This window comes from Anser anser (assembly GCF_964211835.1).
Source record: "Anser anser genome assembly, chromosome: 1".
Lineage (NCBI taxonomy): Eukaryota > Metazoa > Chordata > Aves > Anseriformes > Anatidae > Anser > Anser anser.
In genome coordinates, this window is record NC_139720.1 from 195,391,200 (window position 1) to 195,419,035 (window position 27,836).

At 43.6% G+C, this 27,836-nt stretch overlaps 1 protein-coding gene across 1 annotated transcript; it reads left to right on the forward strand.

Annotated features, from left to right (window-relative positions):
• The first annotated feature begins 9,211 nt into the window (after positions 1–9,211).
• On the forward strand, positions 9,212–10,963 carry SLN (sarcolipin). The gene is made up of 2 exons (XM_083820486.1): positions 9,212–9,351; positions 10,614–10,963. The coding sequence occupies exon 2, from the start codon at positions 10,720–10,722 to the stop codon at positions 10,813–10,815; it is 96 nt and encodes a 31-aa protein (XP_083676612.1). The 5' UTR covers positions 9,212–9,351; positions 10,614–10,719; the 3' UTR covers positions 10,816–10,963.
• The last annotated feature ends 16,873 nt before the right edge of the window (positions 10,964–27,836 follow it).

Genomic DNA, 27,836 nt, shown 5'->3' on the forward strand with positions numbered 1-27,836 from the left:
AGGGTGAGTCAGTGCTGAGAGGGGATCTGCTCCTGCCTTCCCTCCCTGTGGTGTCACTGCAGACATATTAGCTTCGCTTGCCCTAAAAAAACATGAAATAGGGCCGCCATGCACTTAGGGCTCATTTCTGGCCTGGCTAAAACCTGTAGCAAGATTCCTCTTGAACTCAAGAGAGAAGAATGAGATCCTTCATGGGCTCATTAACACCAAACACCCCTAGGTAGGAAGGAAAGCTGATTAGGCCATGACTACTTAAATTAAGGTCACGTTTGCTATTTTATTTCATACTTTTCTCAGGAATCAACCACTTATTTCGGTTGCTATGGTTACTTGATGCTGTTATGCAAACCAAATTCAGCCTATAGCTGGAATGCTGGATGTGGGCAATTTGAAAACTAAATACCACAAGCACTGCATTAATCACTCTGACTGCCTCGAAATCATGAAAACAATACTGTTTGTACTGAGGGTTGTCTCTCACTTGATTTTAGTTCACAGAATAAAATATTTTAAGATGAGGATCATGACTTTTCTCACTGGAGCAAGGCTAGTTTATATTGGCCTTGTGTTTGGCTTAATAAATAAAATAGAAATGTAAGTATCAGCATCTCTCTGCAGAGGGTCTTTATGAATGTGGTGAGCCAGCAGAAACATATTTTAGCCACCATTCAGTGGCACTTTATCTACTCATTACTCCCATTTACATTATTAGAGCGCACCTACACCTTGCAAAAGATATGTTGTGTTGCTCCTGTCTCAGGCATCTCCTGACTAACTCAAGGGTCTTGTCTACAGCATCCAGAAACTCAAACTACTGTAAAAAACAATGTCTAATCAATGATTGCTAAACCACGGTCACACCAGATCTCATGTTATGAAACGTTTATGGAGATAAACTTTTTTTTTTCTTAAAATCAACAATATTCCTGGTTCTAATACAGATATCCAGCCTAGTCTCTATACTTCAAGGGCTGGCACTGGAGCTCATCCCTACATACCCTATTTGCAGCCCCTCATGTTTTCTTGCAGTGGTTCCTGGCTGGAAATATGCTGCTTCCACCTCTGAGCTTTACAAATGCAGAAGCAGGGCAGGCACTTTCTATCTGGTATTTTATTCCCCCAGATGGAATGCGGGTTAGGGTTTCAGCTTGCTGGCTCTGTTTGCATGCTGCTCTGAGTGTCCCTCAGGCAGATCATGGTTCCCTTTCCACGTTCTTAGGCTTGGGCTCTATCTTCTCATGGTGGACATCGTACTATATAAACTACCCACTGCTGGCTAGATGATCTTCCTGGTGATCTTCTAGCTGAGGGAATGACATCCCACCGTGGTGCTGTTCCTTTCTTTTTTCTCTTTTAATCTAACCAAACTGTACAGTTAAGTCCAAGAGTTCTCTGTTGGTGTTTGTGAAGTAGAGAGAGTGGGAGGAAACAAAAGCTCATGCTAATAGGCAGAGTATCACCCTGAACTTGTTTCTTATTTGGCTGCCAAAAGTTATTTAAGGACTCAGTTTTGCTAGGGTTTAGCTGGAATTTCAGAGGTTTTGCTTTGTTGGACTCAGGTGGGGCTGCCTTAGGTTTCCCAGGAGTACACAGAGGGACTCCAGACTCCACTCCTTTTGGATGCTGTATGCAGTGCTGTGCTATCTCTTCAGTAGCTTCTGTCCTTCAGGAGAGCCCCCAAAACCCCACCTAGGCATACCCTTCTACAGGCCTTTATAGCCACCAAGAAATGGTTCCCACTTCTCTGCGGCTGCTGCAGCTTAGCTATGTGGATTTGGGCAACATATCCATCTGAGGAGAAATAATGCTGCCTTCTTGAAATGCAGCACCTGCTCCATAGCATCTGTGTTTGCTGTTCTGTAGCAAATAGGAAGCATTTTTTCCCACACAGGAGGAGGAAGCACCGCTTCGGGTTAAGGGCATCCATGCAGGCTTGCACGCTGGGGCAGAGCTAGGCCACGAGCCTTCAGCAGCAGGTTCATCCACCCACAGTCCTACAGATCCACACAAGCACTGCAGGCCGAAGGCGCCAGGGTGTGTTGGAACAACGGCTGGTGGCTACCTAGTAACTAAAGGCAAACCTTCCTCACAGGGAGTGTTTACAGGGTGCCTTATAAATGGCTCTGGAGATTTAAGAACTCACACGACAGCTGTATGAGCTAGAGCTGAGAGCTTTTCACATAGCAGTAGTGCTGATATGGTTGTTCACGGAGATAAAAAATATATTTCTATGCAGTGCCAGGACATAGTTTATTAAAGACTCACTTCTTTTCATGTAAGAGAACTAAATCAGGCTGTGGGCACACAGACACCTCACTCTGGGGTAGGGTGAAGGGGGAACCTGCTGGACATCGGCAGCACCTCATGTCCTACTCAGAAATAAGCTCACAGTAACCTGCCCTGCTGTCACTGAGATAAGCACCCTGCCTGTGCTTATACAGCCAGTTCACATCCTCCCTTGCTGCCTTGTGTCCATTCCTGTGCCAGGGCGGCTGGACCAGTTGCTGGAGACTTTCACTACTTTGATAGCAACAGAGGCATCAGTCAGTCTTGATATAAGAGCACTGTAAAGTTTCACTCAAAGTATTTCCTTAATGTCATACCATAAGCAAACACGAGTTATAGGGAAGTACTTCTTTATCAGTGTATCGAACACAGAAAACTGTCATACTCATCCCAAGGAGGCATCCTGATGTAAAGTTCTCATGCAAGGCCCGCTGACAAGAGTAGACAGATGTCCATTAACCTCAAAGAGCTTTTCATGAAGACCAGTTCTAAAAGATTTTGGCTACCAGCCCCAAAAGATGTTTGTGAAACCCTAGGATGTGTTAGGTTAGCAGGTCGGGAAAGGCTGACATTAAGGGTGTCTTCACACTCCTACGTGCCACTAGCAACACTGTAGACCTCCCAGCCTGAACACTATATGCTGTGCAACTGGGAAGACCTGCTGAATTTCTTAGCCTGAGAATGCAGTAACCACTCTTCAGTCTTCTCTCTGCCAGGCATGTGAAATTTGTCCGGACTTCAAAGTCCGTGTACAGAAAGCTGCTCTTCTCTGCCTGTGCCTCTGACCCTGCTGCACCGAAGATTTTCCTTCACCACCTGTGAGCAGAGATCAGTTCAGAAAACAAAGCTGATCATATTTTGAATTTCTACACGTTCTCCCTCCAGCACAGATTCTGCTATCAATGCCTGTCATGCATTTGGATGCTACATTGTAGGTTGTTTTTCCCCCAAACAAATGCTGGCTAGATTTTTTTCTGCTCCCTTAGCGCCTTGTATTTGTGGGTGAAAGTCTTCCAGTTCAAATATACAACCTGGAGATTGCATCCATTGCAGTAAGAAACTTTTACTGAAGTGGCAATGGTCAGAACTGTTCTGCCCCGAAGATGTTGCTGGTGTGGGGCCTGCAGCCACAGAGATTGATCCTGCACCTGCCTGCTGTGGCTGCAGCTCCGGCCAGCAGCGTGTTTTAAGCTCTAACACTGTGGAGGAGTGTGGCCACGGTAACCTACTTCGCTGTGACCTTGACCCTGGTTGCTGAAATTAGCTTTACAGAAAGTTAAGCTCAAAAGCCTCTCCATAGCTTCAGCCAATACTGGCTGGGCAAGGGAGTGCAGTGAGAGCATGTCCCAGAGCACAGTCCTGAATCCTCTGAGAGCTTTCAGTTATCTTCCAGGAGAAATTAATTATCTGCAAGGTCTGATGCTTAGCACCACAGGAGAAGTTGCCTTTCAACATTTTTCTTTAAAACCTAGTGAAAAACAAAGGCTGTGTCCTAGAACATGGCTCTATTCAGAGCAAGTGTGAGTGCATTCAAGCTGAGATGTAAAATACAACCATTTTGGCTAAGCTTTCTACAGCATTTCCACACTATTTCACCTCTGATATTCAGTCTCCTAAATGTTATTCACTGTCCTGATTGTCCTTGAGGTGACAAGGTCACTGCTATTGCAGGTGAACTGGTGTTTTCATCACTCTTGACCTGACATTTAAAGCAGTTTGAAGACAGCCAGCTATAACAGACTAAAACTGAGGCCTCCCGCTCTTTCACCCTTCTTGCCTTACCTTTCTTTTGTGTTGCCTTAGAAGCAATTTTAAGTTGTCCTCTTTCTCCGTTGTGTTCAGGGCTGCCTGTGACCTTCTGTGGGTCAGAACCACTGACCTAGTCTCGTTGTGTTACCATGGGGGTTTGTAACTTGGCTCATAGTACTGCAGCTTCTGTCCAGTTGGAAATGTTGGATAGAAATAACAAAGAAATGTTTTCTGTCTCACAGCTTATTGTGAAAAGAAGTCTAGAAATAACAAAGCTAAAAACGAAAACATTAAACAATAAAATATAATAACAAGTCTAAAAATAAATAAAATCTGACAGAACAAGAGACTGTGATCTGGCAGCAATTATAAATGTGTATTTGAAGTGACCCACACTTTGGCTGTTACAATCTTCTCTAAAACATTTTGCCTTGTTATCCTGGACTTCTCAGTTCATATTCATCTCACATAATTGTGGAGATATAAGAGCTAAATACCTTGCAGGCCACTGTAAATATCTATTTTATGTGAAATGAATCGCCAGTTGGAGTACTGTTTCTCCCCACTGACTGCAGTGTGATATTTCAACTTAGAAGCGATTAATCCCACTCACCAGACACCAAAAAATCGTGATGATTCCCTGTTGTGTTCCCATTGAGGATCAGCCTTGCTAACAAGCCTGCATGAAGCAAAGCTCAATGTGAATGAATGATTGTGAGAGAGTGTGTTGTGATCGTTAAAATGTGAAAGTTTTATGGACATTTTCAGTGATTTCCAGAAGGGCAAGATTGGTGAGCTGCAAACATCAACAATATGGAGCACTTATGCTCACCATGCCCAAAACGTAAATTCTGAAGATCCTCACAGGGCTGCCATCTCATCCTGGAGACACTGTCTGGATGCACTTACATTTTTCATCAGTGAAGTGCCCTAGGAGCTGAATGACCTGCAGTGGCAGTTAGCTCTCTGCATCCTGCTCACAGGGCTGGGCAGTCCTTTGCCCATCTGCCCGGAGGGAGAAGAGAAATGCATCCAGATCTCCACCTCCCATATGTGCCTGTGACTGAGATGGATGCAAAGGTAATTGGTAACTCCTTTTGTGACTGGGTACTCCAAACATCTAATGATTTCTCCTTTCTTTCTGCTGATCTGATGTCCCTGTCCACTTTAGGATCTGTTTTATGCTTCAGTAAACTGAAAAAGGCATACTGGTGATAATGTACATGTCATACAGACTCGATAATGTCTGTCAGCCTCTCCTCATCTGCTGGATAGGCAACTCTATATAGGAATAATATGTGACATCTCAGGACAGGGACATGGTGTGCCGTTGGCTTTGGAGGATATAAAGTCTCACTCCTTGCATTGAGGAAGGATCTCAACAATGTCAATGCATTCAACTTTTAAAATAAAAGGCTATAAGGCTTAACACAAAGAGGCTAAAACCACCTGTGTCTAAGCAGAATGAAGTGTCTCTGCAGCCCCAGGAAAGGCAACTGGCTCACAAACAATGACAGCGTTTAAGACTTGCTTTGGCCCATATCGTTCTCCATCAGCTAACCTAACCAACTACCTTCTCACCCCATGGTTGGTGTGGATCCTATTCTTGGGAACTCAGGTAGGTCCATCTGCTAAAAATATAGACCTCTGCCTTTTAGCTAGGTCCAGCCTTCCTGTTCTCCCAAAGCTCCCTTCAGAGGTAGTCAGTACTATCTGTGGAATTCAGGGATGCTCACCCTATGGTGGACTTCTACAGTGGGCAGACAACCTGCAGCTACCAAGTGTGTGTTTTTCTTTCACTGACTCTATTAAGGGAGCCTCTGGTGACCACTTCTGCAGGAGGCTCTGTGCTGTGGGTCCTGCGCCTGCCCAGCACTGTGGCAGGATGCTGTGGTGGGTGTTGTGAATTTGGCCAGGACCCTAAAAGTGAGATGTGGCAATAACCAGACTCCTTCGTATGTCTTCTGCCCAGTAGCTCTTTGCAGTGGTGGTGCCCAGTTAGAAGTACTGTAAATCAGCAGATTTAAGATATGTGGGCTATTTGCTGACCTGACTTAAGTCATGTGTTCTCAGGTCCCGTGGTGAGACATGATAGTTATGTATGAAATACATACTGTGATTACAAGTACAGTATGCTGCTACAAACTTAGGTTCATACAGAGTAAGATATCAGTTTTGAGTGGGTCTTCTAAGAACATACTCATGATTACACGAAAGAGTAGGTGCCATTTTAAAAATGAACTGATTATTAGTAGATTTAATATATATACATGTTGCATGTAGTGAAAAAGGTAATGATGAGAGCCAAAATGAACACAATCTGCTCTGATTATATAAGAATGGTTTTGAAAGATTGTGTGCTACTTGATTAGTGGGCTAGGAAGAACTTGAGATAGTCACAGCAACTTTAAATATAGACCAGAGCCTTAAGTTTGAGTATGTGAGGCATGAAGAGGGAGCTTTGGCACAGGGCATGTGAAAGTTGAGAACCAGATCTGTCAGAAAAAGAAGGAAAAATAAAAGTGACAAGAAAAATATTTAGCACAGTATCTAAACCTCTGAGGTAACATTTAAAGTAAAGCCATTTAGTTCATTCTCCTCTTTTTTTTCTTCTTTTTTTTTCTTTTCTTTCTGCTTTCCTAATCAGTATTACATAACTTTGCTAAATAAAACATCCTTTTAAAGACATGGCCTTTAAAGCTTTTGGGCTCTTTGTTTGTAAATAGCAAGGTTATGGATTTGGGGATGGTTCAGAAGATTCAGCCTCTGGCAACTGCAGAGTCTAATCCACAGCGTATTGGAGTCAGATGTTCCAGACACTGGCTGGGTTTACAGTCAACATCCAGGCAGGCCCCACAGCTCAGGTGTGTTTATTGGTAACCCCTATTCAGCGTTATGCTTTTTGCTCACAAGTCTTTGCGAAATATATACGTATGCATGTATATCTGTATGTATATAGGAGCGTTCTGTCTGATGGCATCAAAAGTATGTGTAACTTAGTAGTCTGGCTCTTCTAAAGCTACTAGGGACTAGCTTTGTCCATCAGAAAGTATTTCCTAGCTAGTAGGGTCTCTAGCAAATGAGTTCTATCAAGTGAGCTGCCTTCAAGTTGCTGATAGGTTGAAGAAAGTTAATTTCTCAGCTATATGGAATATTTGAGCTTGCCATTTCATTTCTGCAATGTTAGCAGTATTGAGGATGTTGTGTAGAGAAACTTGACTATGAACAAGTTCCCTGGTCTAGGGCTATTCACCCAATGAACTATCACAGCAGCAGGAACAGACCCTCATGTTGAAGGGACACCCTGACAGTATGAGCAGTGAGGGAGCTATAAACCCAACCCTGGCTGTAGAGCCAGTCTGGAAGTCCTAATAAGCTGAATCCTAGAAATTTGAAGATATTCAAGCAAAGACCATTTTACATTTGCTTTGCAACATTTCATATCTAGCTGTTGTGGATGAAGTCTGAGATGAAGGGAGTGCTGGGAGAACATGTGGAGACCAGAAGATGTTCCTGCTTACTTTGGGCTGAGGGGAGCATTTTGAACCTGGATTTCCCAAATCCCTCCCCCCCCCCAGGACACCAGCAAAATGAGGAAATCAAATTTGCTCAAGCCTTCCCTAAGAAATGAGGCTGTGGTGGCTCAGCCCAGCCCAGCACACATCACTACAGGGCCTTGCAAGCCTACATAGACATCTAAGTCCTGAACGAAGCATGGGTTAAGCTCCTTCCTCTGCATATTTTAGCAGAGGACTCCCACTCAGCGTGTTGGCTTTTGCAGCCCTGCTGCCTGGATGTCTAGGAGGGCAGTAGAAAGGCAGCCAAGCCAATAAGAGGGAAGGTTTCCATGGTACTTGTCCACCTCCTGCGTCCAGTGATCATGTGGGGATGCTATTTAGGGAGCTCACCCAGCAAACACCAAGCCACTCTCCCCTCCACCCTCCCCTGGCCACCCACAACTATTTGTTTTGGTTTATTTTTCCTGGGATTGGTTTCCAGCCAGCCAGGCTCCCTCAATGGGGCATCACAGTGACGTGCAAGGTGCGAGGGGATGGGTGAACCCAGGGAAGGGGACCCTTCCAGCCAGCCTCGATACTCCCGAGCGTAAATACACAAAAGGCATCAGAATCAGGAGATAATCTCCATACTGTACACCAGGAGGGCTTGGCAGTGAGGATGAGGGCCAACTTTGAGGCTAGCTTTACACACTTTGACTTGACCGGAATCCTCCTGCCCAGCCGGCAGCAGAAGCTGACCCCTCTCTGGAAGTACTCGTGTTATTTATCTGAGGCAAAGGCTCCGAGCACCTGGCCCAGGGGGACCTGTGGCAGCACAAGGCTGCACTCTGCTCCTGACTCGGTCTAGCCCACCCTGCTGAGGCATCATGTCATCCGTATTGGTTTAAAAGGAACAAATTGCCATTTCTTTTTGTTTGCACCTACTACAAGCTCTAGCGGTGCCGTGGGCAAAGATAAGGTTATGTGGGGATTCCAGCTACCTGGGCTGCAAAGCGGCGTGCCTTCTGGGAAGAAATGCTGCAGGGCAGCAGAAATACTTCTCTGTCTGCTTCAAAATACGGAGTATTAATACCAGCATGGGAAATGGATGAGGGAGGAGCATGCAGGTGAGTGGGGGCTCTAACTAGAAGGACAGTGTTTTTCAAACTTCCTTGTACCAAACTTTTCTATCCGGCAAATGCTCATGGATTTCCTTACACTGTATTTAAATGCAAAGCATGTTTTGCTCTTCTTCACCTTCTTTTAAAATTGTATGAACACGAGAAGATGTTGGACGACAAGTATAGTATGCAGTTGTAAGCAGGAGAGCAGCAGCCATACTGTACGTAAGAAGTTAACTGTGTGGGCAGTTGGAAATGATCTTCAGAGAAGCTGAAATCAACACACAGGTTTCTGCAAGTGGATCCTTCTTTCCTTCTCTTTTCCCCACGCTGGGTGTGAGGACACCAACGGGCCCCAGGAATCACCCTGTAAAATCCCATTGCCTCCGAAGGGTTGCCCATAGCCCTGCTCTCTTCAGGAGAACTAGCGCGAGTAAATCAGCCTGTGGACCCCAGAGCAGAAAAAGCCTTAACCAAGTCCTGCAGCCCTGCTTAGCCCTTTTAAAATATTTTGGGGGTGATGTCAGCACCTTGGTTGCCAATGCACTTGTTGCTCTCCTCCCTCAGACTACTTTAGTTCCCACACAGGGACGGGGCATCCAGACCGAGTGGGAGATAGGCAGAAGCTGAGAGGAAAATTATACCTGCAGTGACCCAAAGCCCCAGAGGCAGAACCACTGGGCTCCATTTACCTTAAGGTAAAAAAACAAACAAACTTGGCTTACTTATTAGGTCAGATTTTTCTCTTGCCCAAGGACGCGGGAGGCTGGCAAAACAGCTTGGGAACGGAGGAATTTCGTTAACTGCATGCACTAGGCTTTTAATATTTAATCTGCAAACTAAAGCAGTTTCTATTTAAACTCTCTGTCTTCACTCTGGTATGGTCCCAAGGCTTCTCTTGTTTGCTCTGTAGATGTTACAGCCCTGTCTAGCTTCTCTTCTAAGATTTTGGTTGTGTGGCTGAAATTCTTGGTTTGTCTAGAGATTGTGTCTCATTTGTTTAAAGGTTTTTATTTTATTTACCTGGCATACAGATGGGATTAGTGTATGTCATTCCTGATATTCTCATTTCTCTGCATGAACTTCAAGAACATACAGAAATCAAAACTTGCTGTGATGAAGTAATTGAAAAGAATAACCAACAGAAGAGTTTTTGAAAATGACTTTGACTGGGATTTCTGGAAGTAAGATTTCTGGAAGTAAAATATAGGATTTCTGGAAGTAAAATATCTATAACAGCTTGAAAGTTCAGGAAACTCAGAAGATGCTTGCAAAAATCCTATTTTATCCATAGGATTTACTTATAAAATTTACTAAGTTCTTCAGACATGAAAACATCTAACCTTAGGTTCTCCTTCTACTTTTAGTGATACTGTAAATAATACATTGCTTTTTCTTTTATCTTTTACAAGAGAGGCTGAAATTCATTTTTTTTTTCCCAAGCTGTAGTATTTCTGTGCAAAATTTTATTTACAGCAAAGATTACTTAAGAAATTTTGAAAATGTGACTGGGGTAAAAATCCTAGCGATTTATTAGCCTTTCTTTGTATGAGAACAGTTTGCAACTAGTTTCTTTAAAAAATGAAAATATGCAAACAAATACAGGAATTTAGAGAATGTTAAACAGTACTATATTTATAGTGTATATCAGTTCAAAGTAGTAAGTGGGGTTTTGGCATTATTTATTATAAAATGCTTGCACAAAGCAGAGCAACTTTCCAGGGACTGCTCACCCCTGTGAGATGTGTTTTGGCGTGGCACTGAGAGACTTTCTTGTCAAATACTGGAAATCAAAGAAGGTGACAAGCTTCTTGAGATATCTTGTACTTCGTAGTGTTCACAGTACTTACTAACTTCTAGGCGCGGGAACAACATTTATTCATACCAATATATACAGCTCTGCTGAGCTTGCTGCCTTCAAACATCTGTTCTTCACATATTTTTTCTTTTTCCTTTAAAGAGCCTGTGACCTGAAGGCTGAGCTCAAGGACGCTCCCAGATAAGTCCCCGAAGGCTTCCCTTTGCTCTGCCTGCCGACCTCTGCCTGCCCCCGAACGTCCCCGAAAATGGAGCGATCCACACAAGAACTTTTCCTCAACTTCATGATTGTCCTCATTACTGTGTTGCTCATGTGGCTCCTGGTGAAGTCTTATCAGGAGTAAAAGACTATCAGAAACTCTCAGGGCTGGTCTAAGCCTGTGTCTGCAGACACCAGTGACACCCACCGCACACCTCTGTGATCAGCTTTTGGTCAATTCAGGATGCCGTGAATATTTTTTTTTACTCTCTCATCTCTGTTGCCTGCGCTAATGTTTGTAATGGGTCTATGATGGTGTAATTATTTTATTCTGCAGTGATCCAACTGTAAAATGCAAGATCCTTAGGAAATGTCCTATGTGGCTCTCCCCCAGTGGCCATGTGAATGCTGTTCCCCTCTGCCCACGGTGCTGGCTTCTTTGGCGTCAGGGTAGGGTATAAAGAAGCAGCATGCAATGGATCCGTCCGTGTTAGCCAGTATAAAAGGCACAGGCTTGTTTAGCAGACAGGAATGTGAAACTTCTGTTTTCGCTTGCTCTTGTTTCACTTAAATAAAGAACATGTAAACCCATTTTTGTAGCTTTCCTGGTCTGACTGCTGTTCACTGGAAAACCTGATAGCTGCAGCATGGTGCGTCACGAGGTCTGGCGGTTCGCTTGTTCCTCCCACCCAGATTTTTATTTGCACTTCATCAAAAATTTCTGTAGAGTAACAGTGCCAGTCCTGCAGGTTAACTGATGTTTAGCCACATGAATGAGCCAAATCCAACTGTTCCAGGACCTTTTATGTCCCGAGTGACTTACACCGTCTATGCTGTGGATGTCGATTTCAAAGAGACTCTCTGTCTCATGGGGACATTGTCAGATAATTACATTTTCTGAAGCTCGATTTTGGATGGGGATTCCCAGGGTCCTATTTTTGGCCAAGCTATGCTTGGAGCCCTGCCTGCGGAGAGGAGCTGACGCCGCGGTGCTGCTGCAAGGGGGTGGTGGTCCCTGGGGGCCACCGCGCCATGCCAGGCATGGGGGCACAGCCTGCCTGCCGCCTGCCTGCCGTGCTGTTGTCGCCTGCTAAAAAATTTGCAGCCAGCTTGAAGAGCCCAATGCCCTGCAGTCCCTGTGAAATAAGTGGTTAAAATCAGTGGTTGAAATCAGCTGTAAACAGCTAAAGTCATCGGTTGAAATCAGTGGTTAAGCTCCCCTTATGCATTCCCCCTTGTTGTTTTAATGGCTTCAGAGACTGAGCTGCTTCTACAAGAAGATGCTTCTTCACTTTCTGATCAGCTGGTCAAAAGAGGTGATCCTCCGCTGCATTTAGTGTTGGTGTGGCCTCACCTTGAACATTGTGTGCAGTTCTGGGCCCCACAACATAAAAATTCTGTTCTGTTCTGTTCTGTTCTGTTCTATTCTATTCTATTCTATTCTATTCTACTCTACTCTACTCTACTCTACTCTACTCTACTCTACTCTACTCTACTCTACTCTTTCTACTCATTGCTGGTGCAATAAGAAAAATCAACTCTTGTTTCCTCTTTGCTGTGGCTTTGGGTGAGCAAACCTCTTCCCAACATTTCTGGGGTTGACAAATTTTCCGTGAGAAAACAGACATTGAAATGAATTCGCAGCCTGTCTCTGCAACCCACCTTGCACCAGATGCTGCTGTAATTTCACTAATTTACACGGTCTGCTTGTGTGCACAGGCTTGGCTGTGGCACGCAGCAGTGGCTGGCGAAGGACATGGAAAAATCTATTTTTAAATATGGTGAATACTTGATAATTCAATATCAAAGACTCTCATCTTTCACAGGCTGTGACTCCTTATTCCTGCTGAATGCTGCATCTTCAGCCAGCATTATCAGACCTTCTTTGTGAATTAAAAATAGATCTTCAGGTTCTCCCATGCGTCACAGCTTTCACCAGGGGCCCTGCCACTGCGTACCTGTCCCACCTGGAGGGCTGAGGCTTTTTAGGCAGTCGCAGAGCACATGGCCATTTCCGAAGGAGAGTGATGTTGTGAGCACATCTGAGCTCATCACAGGCTAGCAAAGAAGAAATGGAGGTGTGTGGTTCCCTGGCTGAGTCACAGCTCAGGGTGAACCTGTCCATTTTCAGGTAAGAAGAGAGACCTTGAGAGTTTGGGGCAGTCACAACTTTTAGCCATCAGTCTCTACCTCCAACACGAGTAAGGTTAAACACTCAAACCACTTGTAAGAAGTGAGAATACTAGTCCAAATGGTTCTCTTTTCAGGCATTTCTAATTTTTAAGAAGTTTTTCAATGAGAAAAGTTTATTTCCCTACATTAAGTTCTGCCATTGACCTAAAACTGAAGAAAATGTAAATTCAATCATCAGTAACAGAGCTGGATGCCCTGATGTTACAGCACTGTGCTGGTCCCTAGGCACACGAGACCAAGGCAAATTCCCCAGTTTGAGGGACCCTAATGTGGATGCTTGGTGTGCCACTGGAGTCTCAAACTCCCTCCATTATCTTCCTGCTTACCAAAGATGCCTGAGAGAAGAGGTGGCTCAGTGTCCCACTGTTTTCTGTTACCAGCCCTTTGCAGCCTAAGGGAGATTGAGAACACTGGAGCACTTCTGGGCTAACAGTGATTTGCCTTTAGTTTATTGGTATAATTATTTCAGGCAAAACACATACTTAAATTATACTTAGGAGTTTCTCTCTGAGCAACCTGTTCCAGTGTTCATTCACCCCAACAGTAAAAAGGTGTTTTCTTAAGCCTAGATGTAATATCTCCAGTGTTCCAGTTTGTGCCCATTGCCTCTTGTCCTGACCCTGGGCACCACCAAAGAGAGCCTGACTCTGTCCCCTTTACACACCCCTTCAGGTATTTATAGATGCTGATAGGATCTCCCTGACCCATCTCGTTTACAGGCTGAACAGTCCCAGCTCTCTCAGCCTCTTCTTGTATGACAGATGCTCCGAGCCTGAATCACCTTCTTGGCCCTTTGCTGGACTCTCTCCAGTACGTCCAGGTCTCTCTTGTACTGTGGAGCCCAGCACTGGGCCCAGCACTCCAGATGAGCCTCACCAGATCTGAGCAGAGGGAAGGATCACCCCTCTGGGACCTGCTGGCAATGCCCTTCCTGATGCAGCCCAGGAGGCTGCAGACCTCCTGCTGCAAGGGCTCGGTGCTGGCTCATGGTCAGCCCGGTGCCCACCAGAACAGCCAGGGCCTTCTCTGCAGAGCTGCTGTCCAGCTGGGTGGCCCCAGCTTGTCCTCATGCATGGGATTGTTCCCCTTCAGGACTTGGCATTTCCCTGGGTTGAACTACATGAGGTTCCTGCCCGCCAGTTTCTCCAACTAGCCCAGACCCCTCTGAATGACAGCACACCCGTCTGGCATGCCAGCTACTCCTCCCGTTCTGTATCATTACTTTACATCTTTATGTACATAAATTCTTTACATACATACATTTGCATAGTATAAATCATTTTAATGAACCCATAACTATTTTAAGCCGCAGACTTCCTTCCCTTCTTTACAGTCAATCACACTGCATGAATGATGTACCATGAAAAGTACTTATTATGCAAGCACTCTTTTATATCTGCATGCTTTTGGAGTTTATATCTATATTATATATATAAACACATATAAATGTTTTACGTAGTGTGTGTAGGACATGAACACAGCACAGTAGCTCCTCCTGGGGGGGATTGTGAAGCCGACACTGTTTCCTTGCTCACCCTGTTTCCTTGCTCAACCCACCTAATTGGAAAAGGCGCTCTCTGTGGCACCTCAGGAACTTCCAAATTCAGGCAAAACTGTGCCTGCTCATGAACTCGAACTGACCTGAACACAGTACTTTTTTATTCTGGTATCTAAGTACAGATGAATTAGCCTCGGCCAGAACCAGAAGTTCAGTAGTGGCGTTTCCATTCACTTTATTGGGCTTTGGATCAGACCTTAGCTATCTAATTTTAGATGTTCAGACTTCAGAAGTCTGGCTATGAGCCTGGTAAGTCAGAACTGCTAAGCACTCAGCAATTCACTCCACAGCAACTAGAGGCACGGGATGTTCAATGTGCTCTTGGGAAAAATCGTACCACGATTTTGGGTGCCTGGATAACAACTTAGGAACCAAATGTTAGGCACCAAGATGTTAAACTTTGGCCAGATATTTAAAAATTGCTCAACAGAGTTTAACAAAATGCTTCTGTCAAAAGTGATTTTAGCCAAGCCTGGTTCCTCTCCATTGTTTACAAGAGTGTTTTTCTAAAGGAAAATTAAATTCCAGCAAAAAAATATTAAAAGTCCAGCAAATGTTCCCCAGATTCTTCTCAGCTGGATAGCCTGTTGTTCTCTATCCTTAGTGAAACTAGTTAGACATTTAGCCCACATGCATTCAAATTCTGTGATTCTGAAACAGCAATGACTCTGGAGTACATCACAGTCTATCCTCTGCTGCCCTACAAGTTGTAATTATGAATTTCAGTGTCCTCATTGTAAGACTTACCCCATCCTAGTTGTAAGGATTGCTAGTTTCAAGCAATGCCATGCTTGAAAACCAACTGTGTCCATATCGCACTGGCTGTAGGCTGTGCAGCTTGTGCCCCTTTTCTCCTCTGTTGCCCAGGCTTCGGGTCAGGCAATGTCTGTCCTGGGTGAGGCGACCAGCAACTCTCACGATGCATCACCTCCGAGTGACAGGGCAGGAAACTGAAGAGAAAGGAAAGAAATGATTGACACTGAGGAACAATACTTGCTGCATTTCTAAATGGCTCGACTACAAACCATTGTTTTCTCGCTGACATATTTTAGTCTGCAAACATTCACTCAAAAGTGACTTTCCCATGGAAAAATTTGCACACTGTAAAATCTGCATGTGTGTATGTTCAGCACATGACATAAAAAGAAGGGGAAGAGAAAGAAAGGCAAAAAGAAGATTCTTATCTGCGTCAAGACAGCATTCCTTTGCATGCATATGATTTTTCTCTGGACCAAACCAAGAAAAAGTTGAGCATATATAACTTCCTTGCTACATTGCAAGTCCAGCACTGTTCTATTTATACAACTGCATTTGGCAGTGTCCCAGAGGCAATAGGGGCTCTTGCAATTCAAGAAGCACTTTGCACAGTAATTATCTATATTTTACTGGTGCAAGAAGCTAGGAAGGATCAAGAAGACTGACAGCTGCTGACACTTTGGGATTCCATTGCGGGGGCTCCTAAATCATTCTTCACCTCCACAGCTGAGCTGGCTCGCCCCTTGTGCGTAAGGCTTGCCCACAGATCAGCCTCTCACAGGTCAGGGCTGGAAATGCCTTTGGCATCCTTCCCTGCCGTATACAGCTGGTGCTCAAGCCAATCAACTCTGACCTCTTAGCTTAACAGTTCAGCTGTCAGCTTCTAAAGAGAGATGACAGCATTTTCAAGCAGGCTCCATTATGCTCATCAGCTAATGCTAATCTCTGCTTGCGCTTGCTCACTGGGCTGTTTGGTGAGGGAGGGTAAGGAAGCATCAGTTCAGGCAGAATGAATGGTGATGGTCAGTTTGTGCCCGTGTGCTTTCTGTATTGCACCAGTACTTGCCAGCTCTCCACTCCAATGGGTGGATGAGGGCGATGAGTAATAATAATTCAGCTTTGGCAGCTGTTGTTAGCTAAATGAACACATATGCTTCCTTTTACTACAACTTGCACAGAAGGGTCCTGAAGGATGTTTGCTCAGCGCAGAGATGAGAGTTTGCTGTGTGCATCTAGGCTGGTCTGTCTATCTAGTGGGAATGACCTAATTCTTTAATTAGGACTATGGAACATGCTGAGCAATAAATAATCTGGAATGGATTTTGCGTGTACCTCTTTTCCCTGCAGTATTTGACCATTCTGCTCTTTGGTTTATTGTCCACAGAAATCTGTCGGCATATCTGAAAGCAGAGGACATATTTTTTTTAAATACCTACAGCACAGCTTCACACGTGACTGCTGGTTTCACTAGGGTCATTTTGCTGGCCATTTTCCCAGAGGATTTCGGTGGAGCTGGACCTGGTTACATCAGACAGGGACCAGCCCATTTGTGTTTGTCCAGTTCTGATGTACTCTCTTGCCCAGGGAAGCTGTGGATGCCCCATTCATGAAGCATTGAAGGCCAGGTTGGATGGGACTTTGAGCAACCTGGTCTAGTGGGAGGTGTCCCTGCCCATGGCAGGGGGTTAGAACTAAATTATATCCAAGGTCCCTTCCAACCCAAACCATTCTATGATTCTCTGCAAAAGTCTGTTTCAGCATCACCTAGAAGGGATATGTCAAACGTAGTTTTAGTTCTTCCACTCAAATGCACGTTTGAACAGAAGAATTTCACTATATGAAATCTTATATCCTAAATTTATTAAACCATATTAACAAATATAATGAACATAAAATTTGGAAACGGTAATCCATGGGAGTGTCTTATATATAAATGTAAGCTACTAGGTTCTAAAAATTATTAGCCTATGAACAGAATAAGTAATAACGATTATTATTATTATTTTCAGTAACAATTTAAATTCTACAGTCCTAGTAGAACTTTAAATCTAGCCCATTTTTTTTGAATTTTTTTTTAAGGTTTAAAACTAAGTGAACTCAGAAGCTAATAAGCACTGGAAGCGCAAAGCCTTACGTTTTTCTCTGCATCCTAGGATTCTTCCCTACTTAACCGTACCTCTTGGCATGTCAGCTGTGTTTTCAGTTGTGGACCAGCATAAAGATTAAACTGAAACTATTCAATAGGGTATAGTCAGCTCTATGTCATGATGAAGCTAAAGAAATTCTTTCATGAGAACAGTAAGCAGGAACCTGTCGCACTACACTCATGCTCCCTTTTATAGTCGTGGTTGTGAATTTTGGCTCTTTCTCTGTTGAGGCTGTACTCACCTGAGTACAGAAAATACTGAAGACTCCCCTACTGGCTTGGGGAAAGCTTGTCTGCATAACAAGCCAGCCCCAAAGCAATACCACGCATCTTCTAGAAGCAAACTCATGTCATACTGTGTCCTCTGATGAAGAACAGGATGGACGTCAATGAATTTCAGGTGGGAAACACAGCAAACAGCCATTTCAACAAATGAAGGACTATTTAGCCAGTATCGGATCAAGCCAAAAGGTAAACATGCTTTTGTTTCTTTTTCTGGAAATATTACCAATTACAAAATGAAGTTGGGTAGAATGGAACATCTGGATTAAAATCGGACCCTGCCTGTAAGAGACATGGTGATCAGAAGGCCACCAGTCAGACAGTGTAATAACACAAATACCAGAGGGACAAAGATGATGTCAGTAAGGAACTGGCAACATACATCAAAGAAAGCTTTAGGTAGAAAAAATAACTGTTCCAAAAAAAAAAAAAAAAAAATATATATATATATAGTACCCCTCTCTAGTCTGACATTTCAAATCTAAACAGAAAAAGTGCAATTAGCCCTGTGCTCTCAACCAGAATATGGCATGCTAAAGGAGACCATCAGGGCTGTAATGCAGAAAGCGCAGAGGTCATGGAGATCTTTGGTGGGGAAGCATCATACTGGGCTCTAAGTCAAGCTACATTTTAAAACAACATAAATTGTTTTTTCTTGGGCCGTCAGACGTCACAGTCATGACCAGCACACAGGACCAGGGTCAAAATGTTACTTTTGAAAAATGATGGTGTGAGAGTGACCAAAGTCCATGAGTGAAACATGCTTATGGGAATGGGAAGGCCAAAAAAAGAATCAACAAAGCACAGGAAGGAATTACAAAGCAAATACTGCTGTTTAAAACACAGAAACTGCATCCAGATTTGAAAGACTGAAATGAACAGAGGGAAATTAAATACAAAATCATAAGGAGGGCAAGAAATAGATGTTGAGAAACAACAGGCCAGCTGCATTAAAAGCTAATATTGAAAGACATCAGGAACAGAAAACCTGCCACAGAGACTGCAGGGTCTGCAGAGGATAGGTGCAGAATAGGAGTGCTCAGAGAATATAGTTTTAATACAGGAAAATTGTATTAATTGTCTGCAGTAGTGCTCACTCTGGAAGGGCTTAGGGGGGTTTGCATGCTATAGCTTTTATCTGCAGGTGATGAGTTGGAGAAGTGGTCTCAGCCAAAGGGCCAGAAGAATGAGCAGTCATATATCACAAGGACCAGATGATGTTCATCCAGTCATTTTCAAGGAACTGAGATATGAAATTGCCTGCCTAGTTACTGTGGAGTGTAATTTATTGCTCGTGTCAGACTGGTACCAGAGGAACAGAAGGTGGCAGATGAGATATCAGTTTTTAAGAGAACAAGAGAGGATGGGTGGGGAGTTACAGACCAGGAAGTTTCATTTCCTTGTTGGAAACGAAACAAAGCAAAACAAAACAAAACAAGCAAACAAACAAAAAAACACAAAAAAGCAAACAAACAAGCAAAACCAAAAACAAACAGACAAAACAAAAAGACAGAACCAACAAACACAGAAAATATATAGAATTTGTAGGTATATAAGTGAAAAAAAAATCAGCAAGGCTTCTGCAGGGGGAAATCATGCTTTCTGTATCTCTTACAAATCTGAAAGATTCAGTGAACATGTCAGTAAAAGAGAGCTGATCAATACACTTTAAACAACAACAACAAAAAAAAACAACAAAAAAATTGTCATGGAGTAGAAAGGAAAGTTCTCCCTTTAACTGGTTGGAAGACAGAAAGAAGATAGCAATGAAGAGTGAAATCGCATAATGGAAGGAGGTCCATAAGGGACTGCATTGTTTAACATACTTACAAGTAAAGCAGATGAACAAGAAGATTGAAAAATTTGCTGTTGGCATAAATGTCATGTAGTGTTGTCTCAATACCAAATGATAAGTAACAAAATGGTAGATGACATTCAAGACTGACAAACGTGAAGTAGGCCACCCAAGGAGAAAATCTCTTCAACACATAGAATTATGAGCATGGCAGATACTGGCACACAAGAAGGATCTAGGAATCACATGCACAGTGTTGGAAATACTGCAGAGAGGGGCAATAATAATGATAAAAAATACTGTGACGACGTGAGAACAAATTAGGTAGACTAGGTCTCCTTAACCTGGAGGGAAAAAAAATGACTGAAAAAAAGGGTGAGAGCAGTAACAAATAAGGCCATATGGGCTGGCTCTTTCTGAGTCCATCACATAAACAGCAAATGTGACATATAAAATGAAGAAAGGCATTTCATTGAGCAAAATTGAACTGTAAAACTTATAAGTACAAGATGTTCTGAAAGAAAACAGTACAAATATGTTTAAAAATGTTTAGACAAATCTGTGAAAGAAAAAAAAACCCACACGACTATACAGAGCTATTAAATATAAGGACAGACTTACTGGCTCCACAAAAAGGTTAAGCCACAGATTGCTAACACTGAGAAGGTGTGCTGAAGAGTTGCTGGAGTTATTTCTCCTGGTTTACCTATCATCAGGGCACGATGGGAGCTCCTCATTGCAGCAGGGTGAGGACTAGAAGCCAGAGCCCTTCCCACCACCCCAGCCACGGAGCAGGCCAGGCTTGGGGCAGCCCCAGCACAGGGCACCAAAAACCTCACTGGGGATGGGGCCACACCAAAAAGAGAAAATTGTTAAGAGGTACAACAGCCTTCAAATATGTACAACATAGCAGCAAAGAAGAAAACGATAAACTCTTTTCCATGCACAAAAAAAAAAAAGATGGGCTTGAATGTTAGCAAAGGAGATTTCCAAGCAGTTTTCTTGAAGACTAACTAATAGAGGGTATAGTTGAGTACTGTGCTACACTGTTGAGAGATGTGGGGCTACCAATATCAAAAGGCACTCTCAGAGGTTTTTAAGAGTGTGTTGGCCAAACATCCCCCTGAAATAGTTAGAGCTGTCCAAGCTTGGAAAGAGATACCATCTCTCATGGAGCTGCCACTAAAAGTAACAAAAGCTACCCTTCTCGAAGTGCTTGGAAGGTCACGGTCCCCCAGCCTGGCTCAGGAGGGTATTTTACAGTGGGGAAGAATGTTTGTGGAGTGTTGCTGCCATTTGCCCATGTGAACTAACAATGAGTGTGTGAATAGGCCAATCTGCACTTTTTAAAGTGGAATTTGGAAAGTGTTTATGTGACTAGAACAGCATTTCCCAGCATGGAAAATGCTTGCCCCAGGGAAGACAAGTGCTACAGAAGTTTTATTTCCTCCAGCCTGATGCAGCCTCCTCAGGCCTCAGTGTGTGGGAGTCTTTCTCCACAATGAAGGCAACATGGCATATTGAATGCACATCTCCCCAAACCATCCCAGCTCCCTTAAGGGACACAGCCCCGGCATGATGGCCAGAGTCTGATTTCCACCAGAAAACTCAAGTATACATAATTTGATGAATGGAGTTTTATTGGAGAGAGTTAAGAAGCACCCCAAATTCTCTTGTCCCAGCGGTCAGCTATGAGGAAAGGGCCGAAAGGAGGGTGTAGATGGTGGGATGAGGGGTGGCAGGCAGTCGGGGTCCCGTAGGGTCCCGCAGCCCCAGCAGCACAGAGCACAGATACCCGGCGCTGTCCAGGGTGCTGAGGGGCGCGGGCTGGGGCCAGGGGTGGGAGAAATGGGTGGGAGAAATGTCCCCTCTGCCTGGGGATCTGACTTTTACACTGAGGTGCCACTTAATGGTCAGATCCCAGGTGTTGCGGAATGGTGGTGTAATGGCCTTACACAAGGCAATGTCTTCCATCTTGTATATATTGTCTATTGTCCAACATAAACTTCAGCTGTGGCAGAGAATTAGCTGTTAGAGTAGATGTGTCAAGATAGAATCATAGAATCACAGAATCATTAATGTTGGAAAAGACCTCCAGGATCATCTGGTCCAGCCATCCCCCTACCACCAATGTCACCCACTAAACCATGTCCCTAAGCACCACGTCCAACCTCTCCTTAAACACCCCCAGGGACAGTGAAGCCACCACCTCCTGTTCCAATCCTGACTGCTCTTTCTGAGAATAAATGTCTCCTAATTTCCAACCTAAACCTCCCCGGTGCAACTTGAGGCCGTTCCCTCTAGTCCTAGTAAAGATCCTACCCAAAAGTTTTACTCACCAACCACAAATCACAGCATTCATCTCTCAAAGGAAGTCCTACTTGGTTGCTGTTGTTGTTATGAGAAGGCTTTCTCATGAAAGCAAAGAAGGAGAAATTGGGAATTCAGTTCTCTCCCAGCTTCTAATGTAATTTAATCCTGGCTTATTTTCCAGTGCAACTCATTTTTCCCCAAAGTGGTAAGTAGGTGTTGTTAGTCCACCTATTGGGATTCAGTGAAACTGAATGCCCTCTGATGTGCAAAATATCACTTGCCCTGGCGGAACAAGGTTATTTGTAATCAGTCATACAACAGCATCTTGCTGAAATACATTGATATTATGTGGGCTTGTTAACAAAAAATTACTCTCTGTAAAACACAGAAATGTTTTCTACACATAATTTAATAGGAAGAAAATCAATTTATTACAGCTGCTTTGATCCTAGGAGCAGTGAGCTGTGGTATGCTGGAATTAACCCCTGGCAGAAAAGAAGTCCCACTGCCTATGCAAGTAATTCACCACTCCTGGTTTCCAGCTGCCTGTGGGTATTATAGACTCTGCCCCCCCCCCCTTTTTTTTTTTTTTTTAAGGCAGGAACATGGTCTTGTAAAAATTTCTGCTATGTGCTTATCAACCTCTCAGAATTTTAGGCTTTTGATATTAGTGTTAAATTACTGATTACGCTTTCAATAGCATCACAGATAACCTAACCAAAATGGCATAGGCTGCATTGCCTCCCGCAGTGCTCTACCCCAAAGGCAAATCTCTCTCTGGGAGGAAGGGAGCCTCTAACTCCCATCATTCACATGTCTAAGAGCTGTCATTGCTATACCTGAAAAATAATGGAATAGAACTCTGCATAGAAGTTAATTACCATTATGTATGAGACTCATAGGCAGTGATTATAGACATCCATATAAATTTAAGGGAATCACAAAAGATACTGCTGATAGACATTGATGTTTAATTTGCATTTATAGGTGCAAATTAAGAATATAGAATAAAACTTTGAAGTGCCAGCATCTCCCTCTATTACTTGCTGTTCAGACAGCTCTAAAATGACTTGAACTGCTGCAGGTTCCCAAATGCCTCTCTACAGCTTTTGGATCTCTACTGGAATTAGAAAAGAGTTTAGTGTTCCAATAGCACTGATATTTCTACGTGATAACAGAGTCACTGCCTGGTTTTTTGAATAGTCTCCCATGACACGAATGCTTAGTTTAGCTTTTAACACAAAAGCATTCACACCACTGATGAAGGGAGATGTTCTGACCCACTCAGTAGAGAGTTGATGTTCACAGCTTCCTTAGATATCTCTTTTCATCCAGCAAATGAGGGTAGAGCACCATGTTGGGAGTGTAACTTGGCTGGGGCTCAGGGTCTCCTATTCTTTGCTTGCTGGATTTACCTCTTCTGGCCAAATTTGGAGCCAGCCTAAATCTGTGCAACTTCACTCACAGCAAGCAGACGTGACTTGGACTGAGACCTGTCTCAGGCATAAAGTAAAATAAAACAAAATAAATAAAATAAAATAAAATAAAACAAATCAAATCAAAACAAAACAAAACAAAAAATAAAATAAAATAAAATAAAATAAAATAAAATAAAATAAAATAAAATAGTCTATTCTGTGAGCCAGAAGAAGCTGATTCTCCTTGGAGAGAACCTGGTGGGAGGCTGAATGTGCTTTAGGGGCAGAACAACCCCCTGAACCAAACTAGCAGCTGAGCTAGAGAAGCTCTGCTTTCCCAGTGCAGCCACATGCTTGTGCCCCTTCCCCACAGGCCTCGTGGAAGGGGCAAGACAGTTGGAGGCAGCAGCCTTGAGATGCTACGAGCAACCCTCCTGCCTCTGGTGTCACGGTGGCACCCTGTAAGCTGGGGCAGGGCAGGATGTGAGAAGGGGGCTTGCCAGACTGGCTGCTGTCTCCTCAGGCCTTTGCTCTTTTTCTGCTGCTTTTTGGCCACAGAGCTAGTGACACCCACATCCGCCACAGAAATGCCTCTCTGCCAAAAGCGTGCAAGAAAAGGTGAAAGGAAGAGAGGCTGACAGGGCAGCGAGGGCAGAGGCATGAAAACCAGAAGCAAAGTGTAAGTCCCTTGGCTTAAATTCAAACTAGTAAACCAATGCGAATAGAAAACTGGGAGAAAGCAAAGAGGAGATGATGGCTTGGTCAGATGGCTTGGGTCTTGCCAAGAGGATGCCTTGGTTGGACAAGGGCAGGTGGTGAAGGTTAAGGAGTTGAGCTGATTTACTGCTGTTGAGGACTTTTGTACTGATTTTATGGGATATACTTACTACTGATTGGCCTGTGGTGAGATGGGCACTGCACAAGCACTTTGCTGAATGGACTGAAAGGAATCTGCTCAGAACAGAGCACATCACCAGGGAAAAGACAGAGCCGAGCACTCAGCTGCCAAATGCCCTTGACATGAATCACCACAGCCATTTTCTCAAATGTAGTCTGCCCTTAGTTTCTGAGACAGTCCTCTCCTGCCTCCCACTTTCCTAGGCATACTGCCTTGAATCCAGTGGAGGAGTCTTTCTTTCCATGTGACTCTTCGTGGGGCTTTGCCAATGTTTTTTTTTTTCTCCTGCTTCAACATTTTCTCCTTGGTTAATATTGTTTGCTCTGGCAATGAGTCACAGAGCCCTCTCTACTCCAGACTTTTGTCCTGATGTCCATATTACAGTTCCAAGTTGTTCACAATTTCCTATCCCCTCTCCCTTTCTTAAGCCTGATGTGACTACAAAGCTCCTTCCCGCTGTGGAGAACACTCCTGTCTTGTCTTTAGACCATGACTAAGGGCTCCAACTTTGCCTCTTATCCCTTTTCTTTACATCTGGGCTATATCTACATCTTCTTAATGCTTCCTGACTCACTTCTCTAGAGAAGCACAGCCTCTCCTATTCATCCCCAGAAGTGAAACTTGCCCCCAGGTTGTTCTTGTCTTCTCAGGCCCTGGAGCAGAGTGTTGCCATGCTCAGTCCCATTCAGGATGCTGGCAGGCAGCCCATGCAGAGCTCTCTGTGGCAATCGGACCAGCCCCATGTTAATCAGACCTGCCTCTATATGAACCCCTGCTTCAACACACACTTCAGATTACATTTTCTGTCAAGGACCTTTCCAGCCAGATTGTATCCACCAGGGATGTGTCTGTCCTCAATTCTGTCATGTTACTGTAGTGGGCTCTGTTGTCCATTGCTTCAGTTTTTCACAATCATCTCCATGTCCCTTTCAACCTTGCAATTGGGAAAAAGAGGCCATAAATATAGGGCAAGCTTCCTTGTGTCCCATTCTCCAGCTCTGCTTGTGCTGCTCTGCTTTGCTGAGCTCCCAGCTGTGCTAGTAGGTGTTAACCCCAAGCTCCCCTGTCTTGCTCACCCCCCCTTGTTTCACACTGTAAGCATTTAGGGGCACAGACCACCTTTAATTACATGGGTTTACAGTCCTCCAATACAACAGTGCCCAGGTCTAAGAATATGGCCACACAGATAAATCCTCTGCCATTCTCTATAGTTCTTTATTATCTAAGCTGCTCTACCCAGTTCTTGCTCGGAACTTTAAAGCTAAATCTCTTTTTCTAATTATAGCTCCATATAGGGAAGAACAGTTTCCTTTACTAGAATAAGTAATGACCTGATTTCTGTGCATGCTGCTCACAGGGGAACGCACAAAGCCAGTCCTACTATATTTCTACATGATCGTGTAGGAAGACTTCTGTCTAATCTTTGGCAAGTCTTATAGAAAGCCTGCACTGCTACAAACCAAGGAAAACAATGAATAATTCATTTCCTTATCTGTTTCAGGATTGTTTTCTGCAAAACATCTATTTTAATAATTTATGTGATTTTTAGCTGCACCATGCTGTAGATGCAAGTGCATAGAGGCGATACATTTTGTTTTTTGCAGCATAGCCTGGAGGATTCATTAGTGCAAAATTCCAGGTTGTATTGGACTAAAATCCAGGTGAGGACTAAGAGGTGAAAGTCAGGTCCATTAGCAAGCTACAAAGAAAATAGGACAGTTCTCTGAAAATCAAAGGTTATGACCGTCATTCTCAGAGACCTCTTCCTATGATGCCAACATGGTCATATGCTGACAATGTCAAGCTCATCAAGAGCCAACTGTAGGACAGAGGGAAATATAGAGAGTTCCCAGATGTCCCAACAGTGCTTGCCAAACACCTGAAGTTATCATTTATAAAACTGAACGTGATTACCGTTACAGCCTTTAACTGACTCTGACCTCCACCAAATCTGTCCAAGTGCAAAGCTGCAGACCGAGGTTTCCTCTAGACCTCGCCGAGGAATGACTCTTGATTTCCAAGACCCCACTACTGGATAACTCTGCAATGCTGACTGCACTCATGGATGGATCAAAACCACAGGTCACATTATGACAAAAATGGACAGGTCAACAAATGAGATGTTAAAAGCCAGCTATAGCTCATGAAGGGCAGGATCAAGAAGGAACTGATGATACCAACTGCAAAAAGGAAAGCTGCACTTTGCTGTCACTGGATCTTTGGTTGAGTAGCAGCAGACCTGGGCTCATTAACCCGAGCATCAGCACTCTGCTCACACACCTCGTGCTCCACCTAAGAGCACTTCTTTCAGCTGCTGACAACTCGCCGCTTGCAGCAAAGTGCTTCAGCCAGCACTGCCATGCAGAGCACACAGCACACACCACAAAGTGGGTACAGGTGTTTATAAAGGTTGTTTTTCTGTTAATGAGGACAGCGAACTAATGCTCTTTACCCTCTACACCACAGGAAATTTTCCAGTCCAGCTTCAGTGCTGCTGCAGGAGACAGCCAGGAGAAATATTTCTTGAAGCCTCACTGCATGCGTACAATGGAATTTCTCTACTGCTATAAATATGTGTGTAGAAATAAACCAGCCTAAAACTACTCCGCTCTTAATTAAACCAAAACCTGCTCCCTGCAGTGAGTATAAACACTGAGTCTACTTTATTGAAACAACTTTTTACACTTTTTTTTTTTTTTGGCTGTTTCTTTTATTTTCTGTTCTCTAGAGAAAGCAGCAACCAGTTCCTCACAGGTCACAGTTTGGAGATATGAGTGGTGGAATAAATTATGATTATTTTTTTTAAAGAAAAGTCCAGCTTTTCATTCTAGATTTTCAGTTTCAGCCTGCAGCACAGCCTCTGGGAACACTCTATGCCCCAGGCTTAACAAGGACCTTAAGAATGAGGATGTCACAGGCCACAGCTAAAGCACAAGTGGGCAGTAAAATAAGCTCCACAGGAGAGCAAGCAAGAGCTCTACAGGCGAAAGAACTTCACACATAGCTTCATTAAACCCATCTCCCTGCAAGACAGGAAGAAAAAATCACCCAAAGCAGCTAGATTATAGTGACACAATCTGACACAGAGCCAGATGACATTTGCTGATTTTATTTGAAGTTGACACCCTGGGAAAAGTCATAACAACTAAGAAGATCACACCAGTAAAAAGGTAGCAGGGACCTTCACGCCAGCTCCATAAACTCCCATGCAAAAGATTAAAAATAAACCAGTGCGGACTAACATGTTGCAGAACGAATTTAAGTGAAAGAGATGGGAAAGGAAAGGTGAGTAAGATTTGAAACAGTGAAAACTGTTGTTAGAAAGTGTTATAAGCATCAAGAGCAATACCAAAACCTCCTGTTTTACGTATTATTACCATGTATTATTTACAAGCTAAACATACATACTTTTTTGTTATATTTTCATACAAGACATGCCCTGGTTAATCTCTCCAACTCCGTATTTCTGATGTCATTGGAGAAGACTAGTTATTGCAACACCCCTAGAGTTCAGTTCTCAAAGAATGCAACTTCTTAGCCCTGCAGAGAAATCCTGATCCCCACCTCACATCCGAGCTAAGAAGATTCCCAAGAAGTGTAAACATTCCCATTGCTTTATTTATTTAGTAAGCAATGCCCCAAGCTATAACCAGGAATACTATAACAAACCTGATCCAGGTAAATTCAGACCACTCTTCAGACTAAGGAGTTATCACAAAGCTGTCACAGCCCCTTTGAACTTATCTAGTAAAGTTGCTTACATCTGTATTACTACCCATCTTCAAAATAAGACACGTAGTGCTTCAG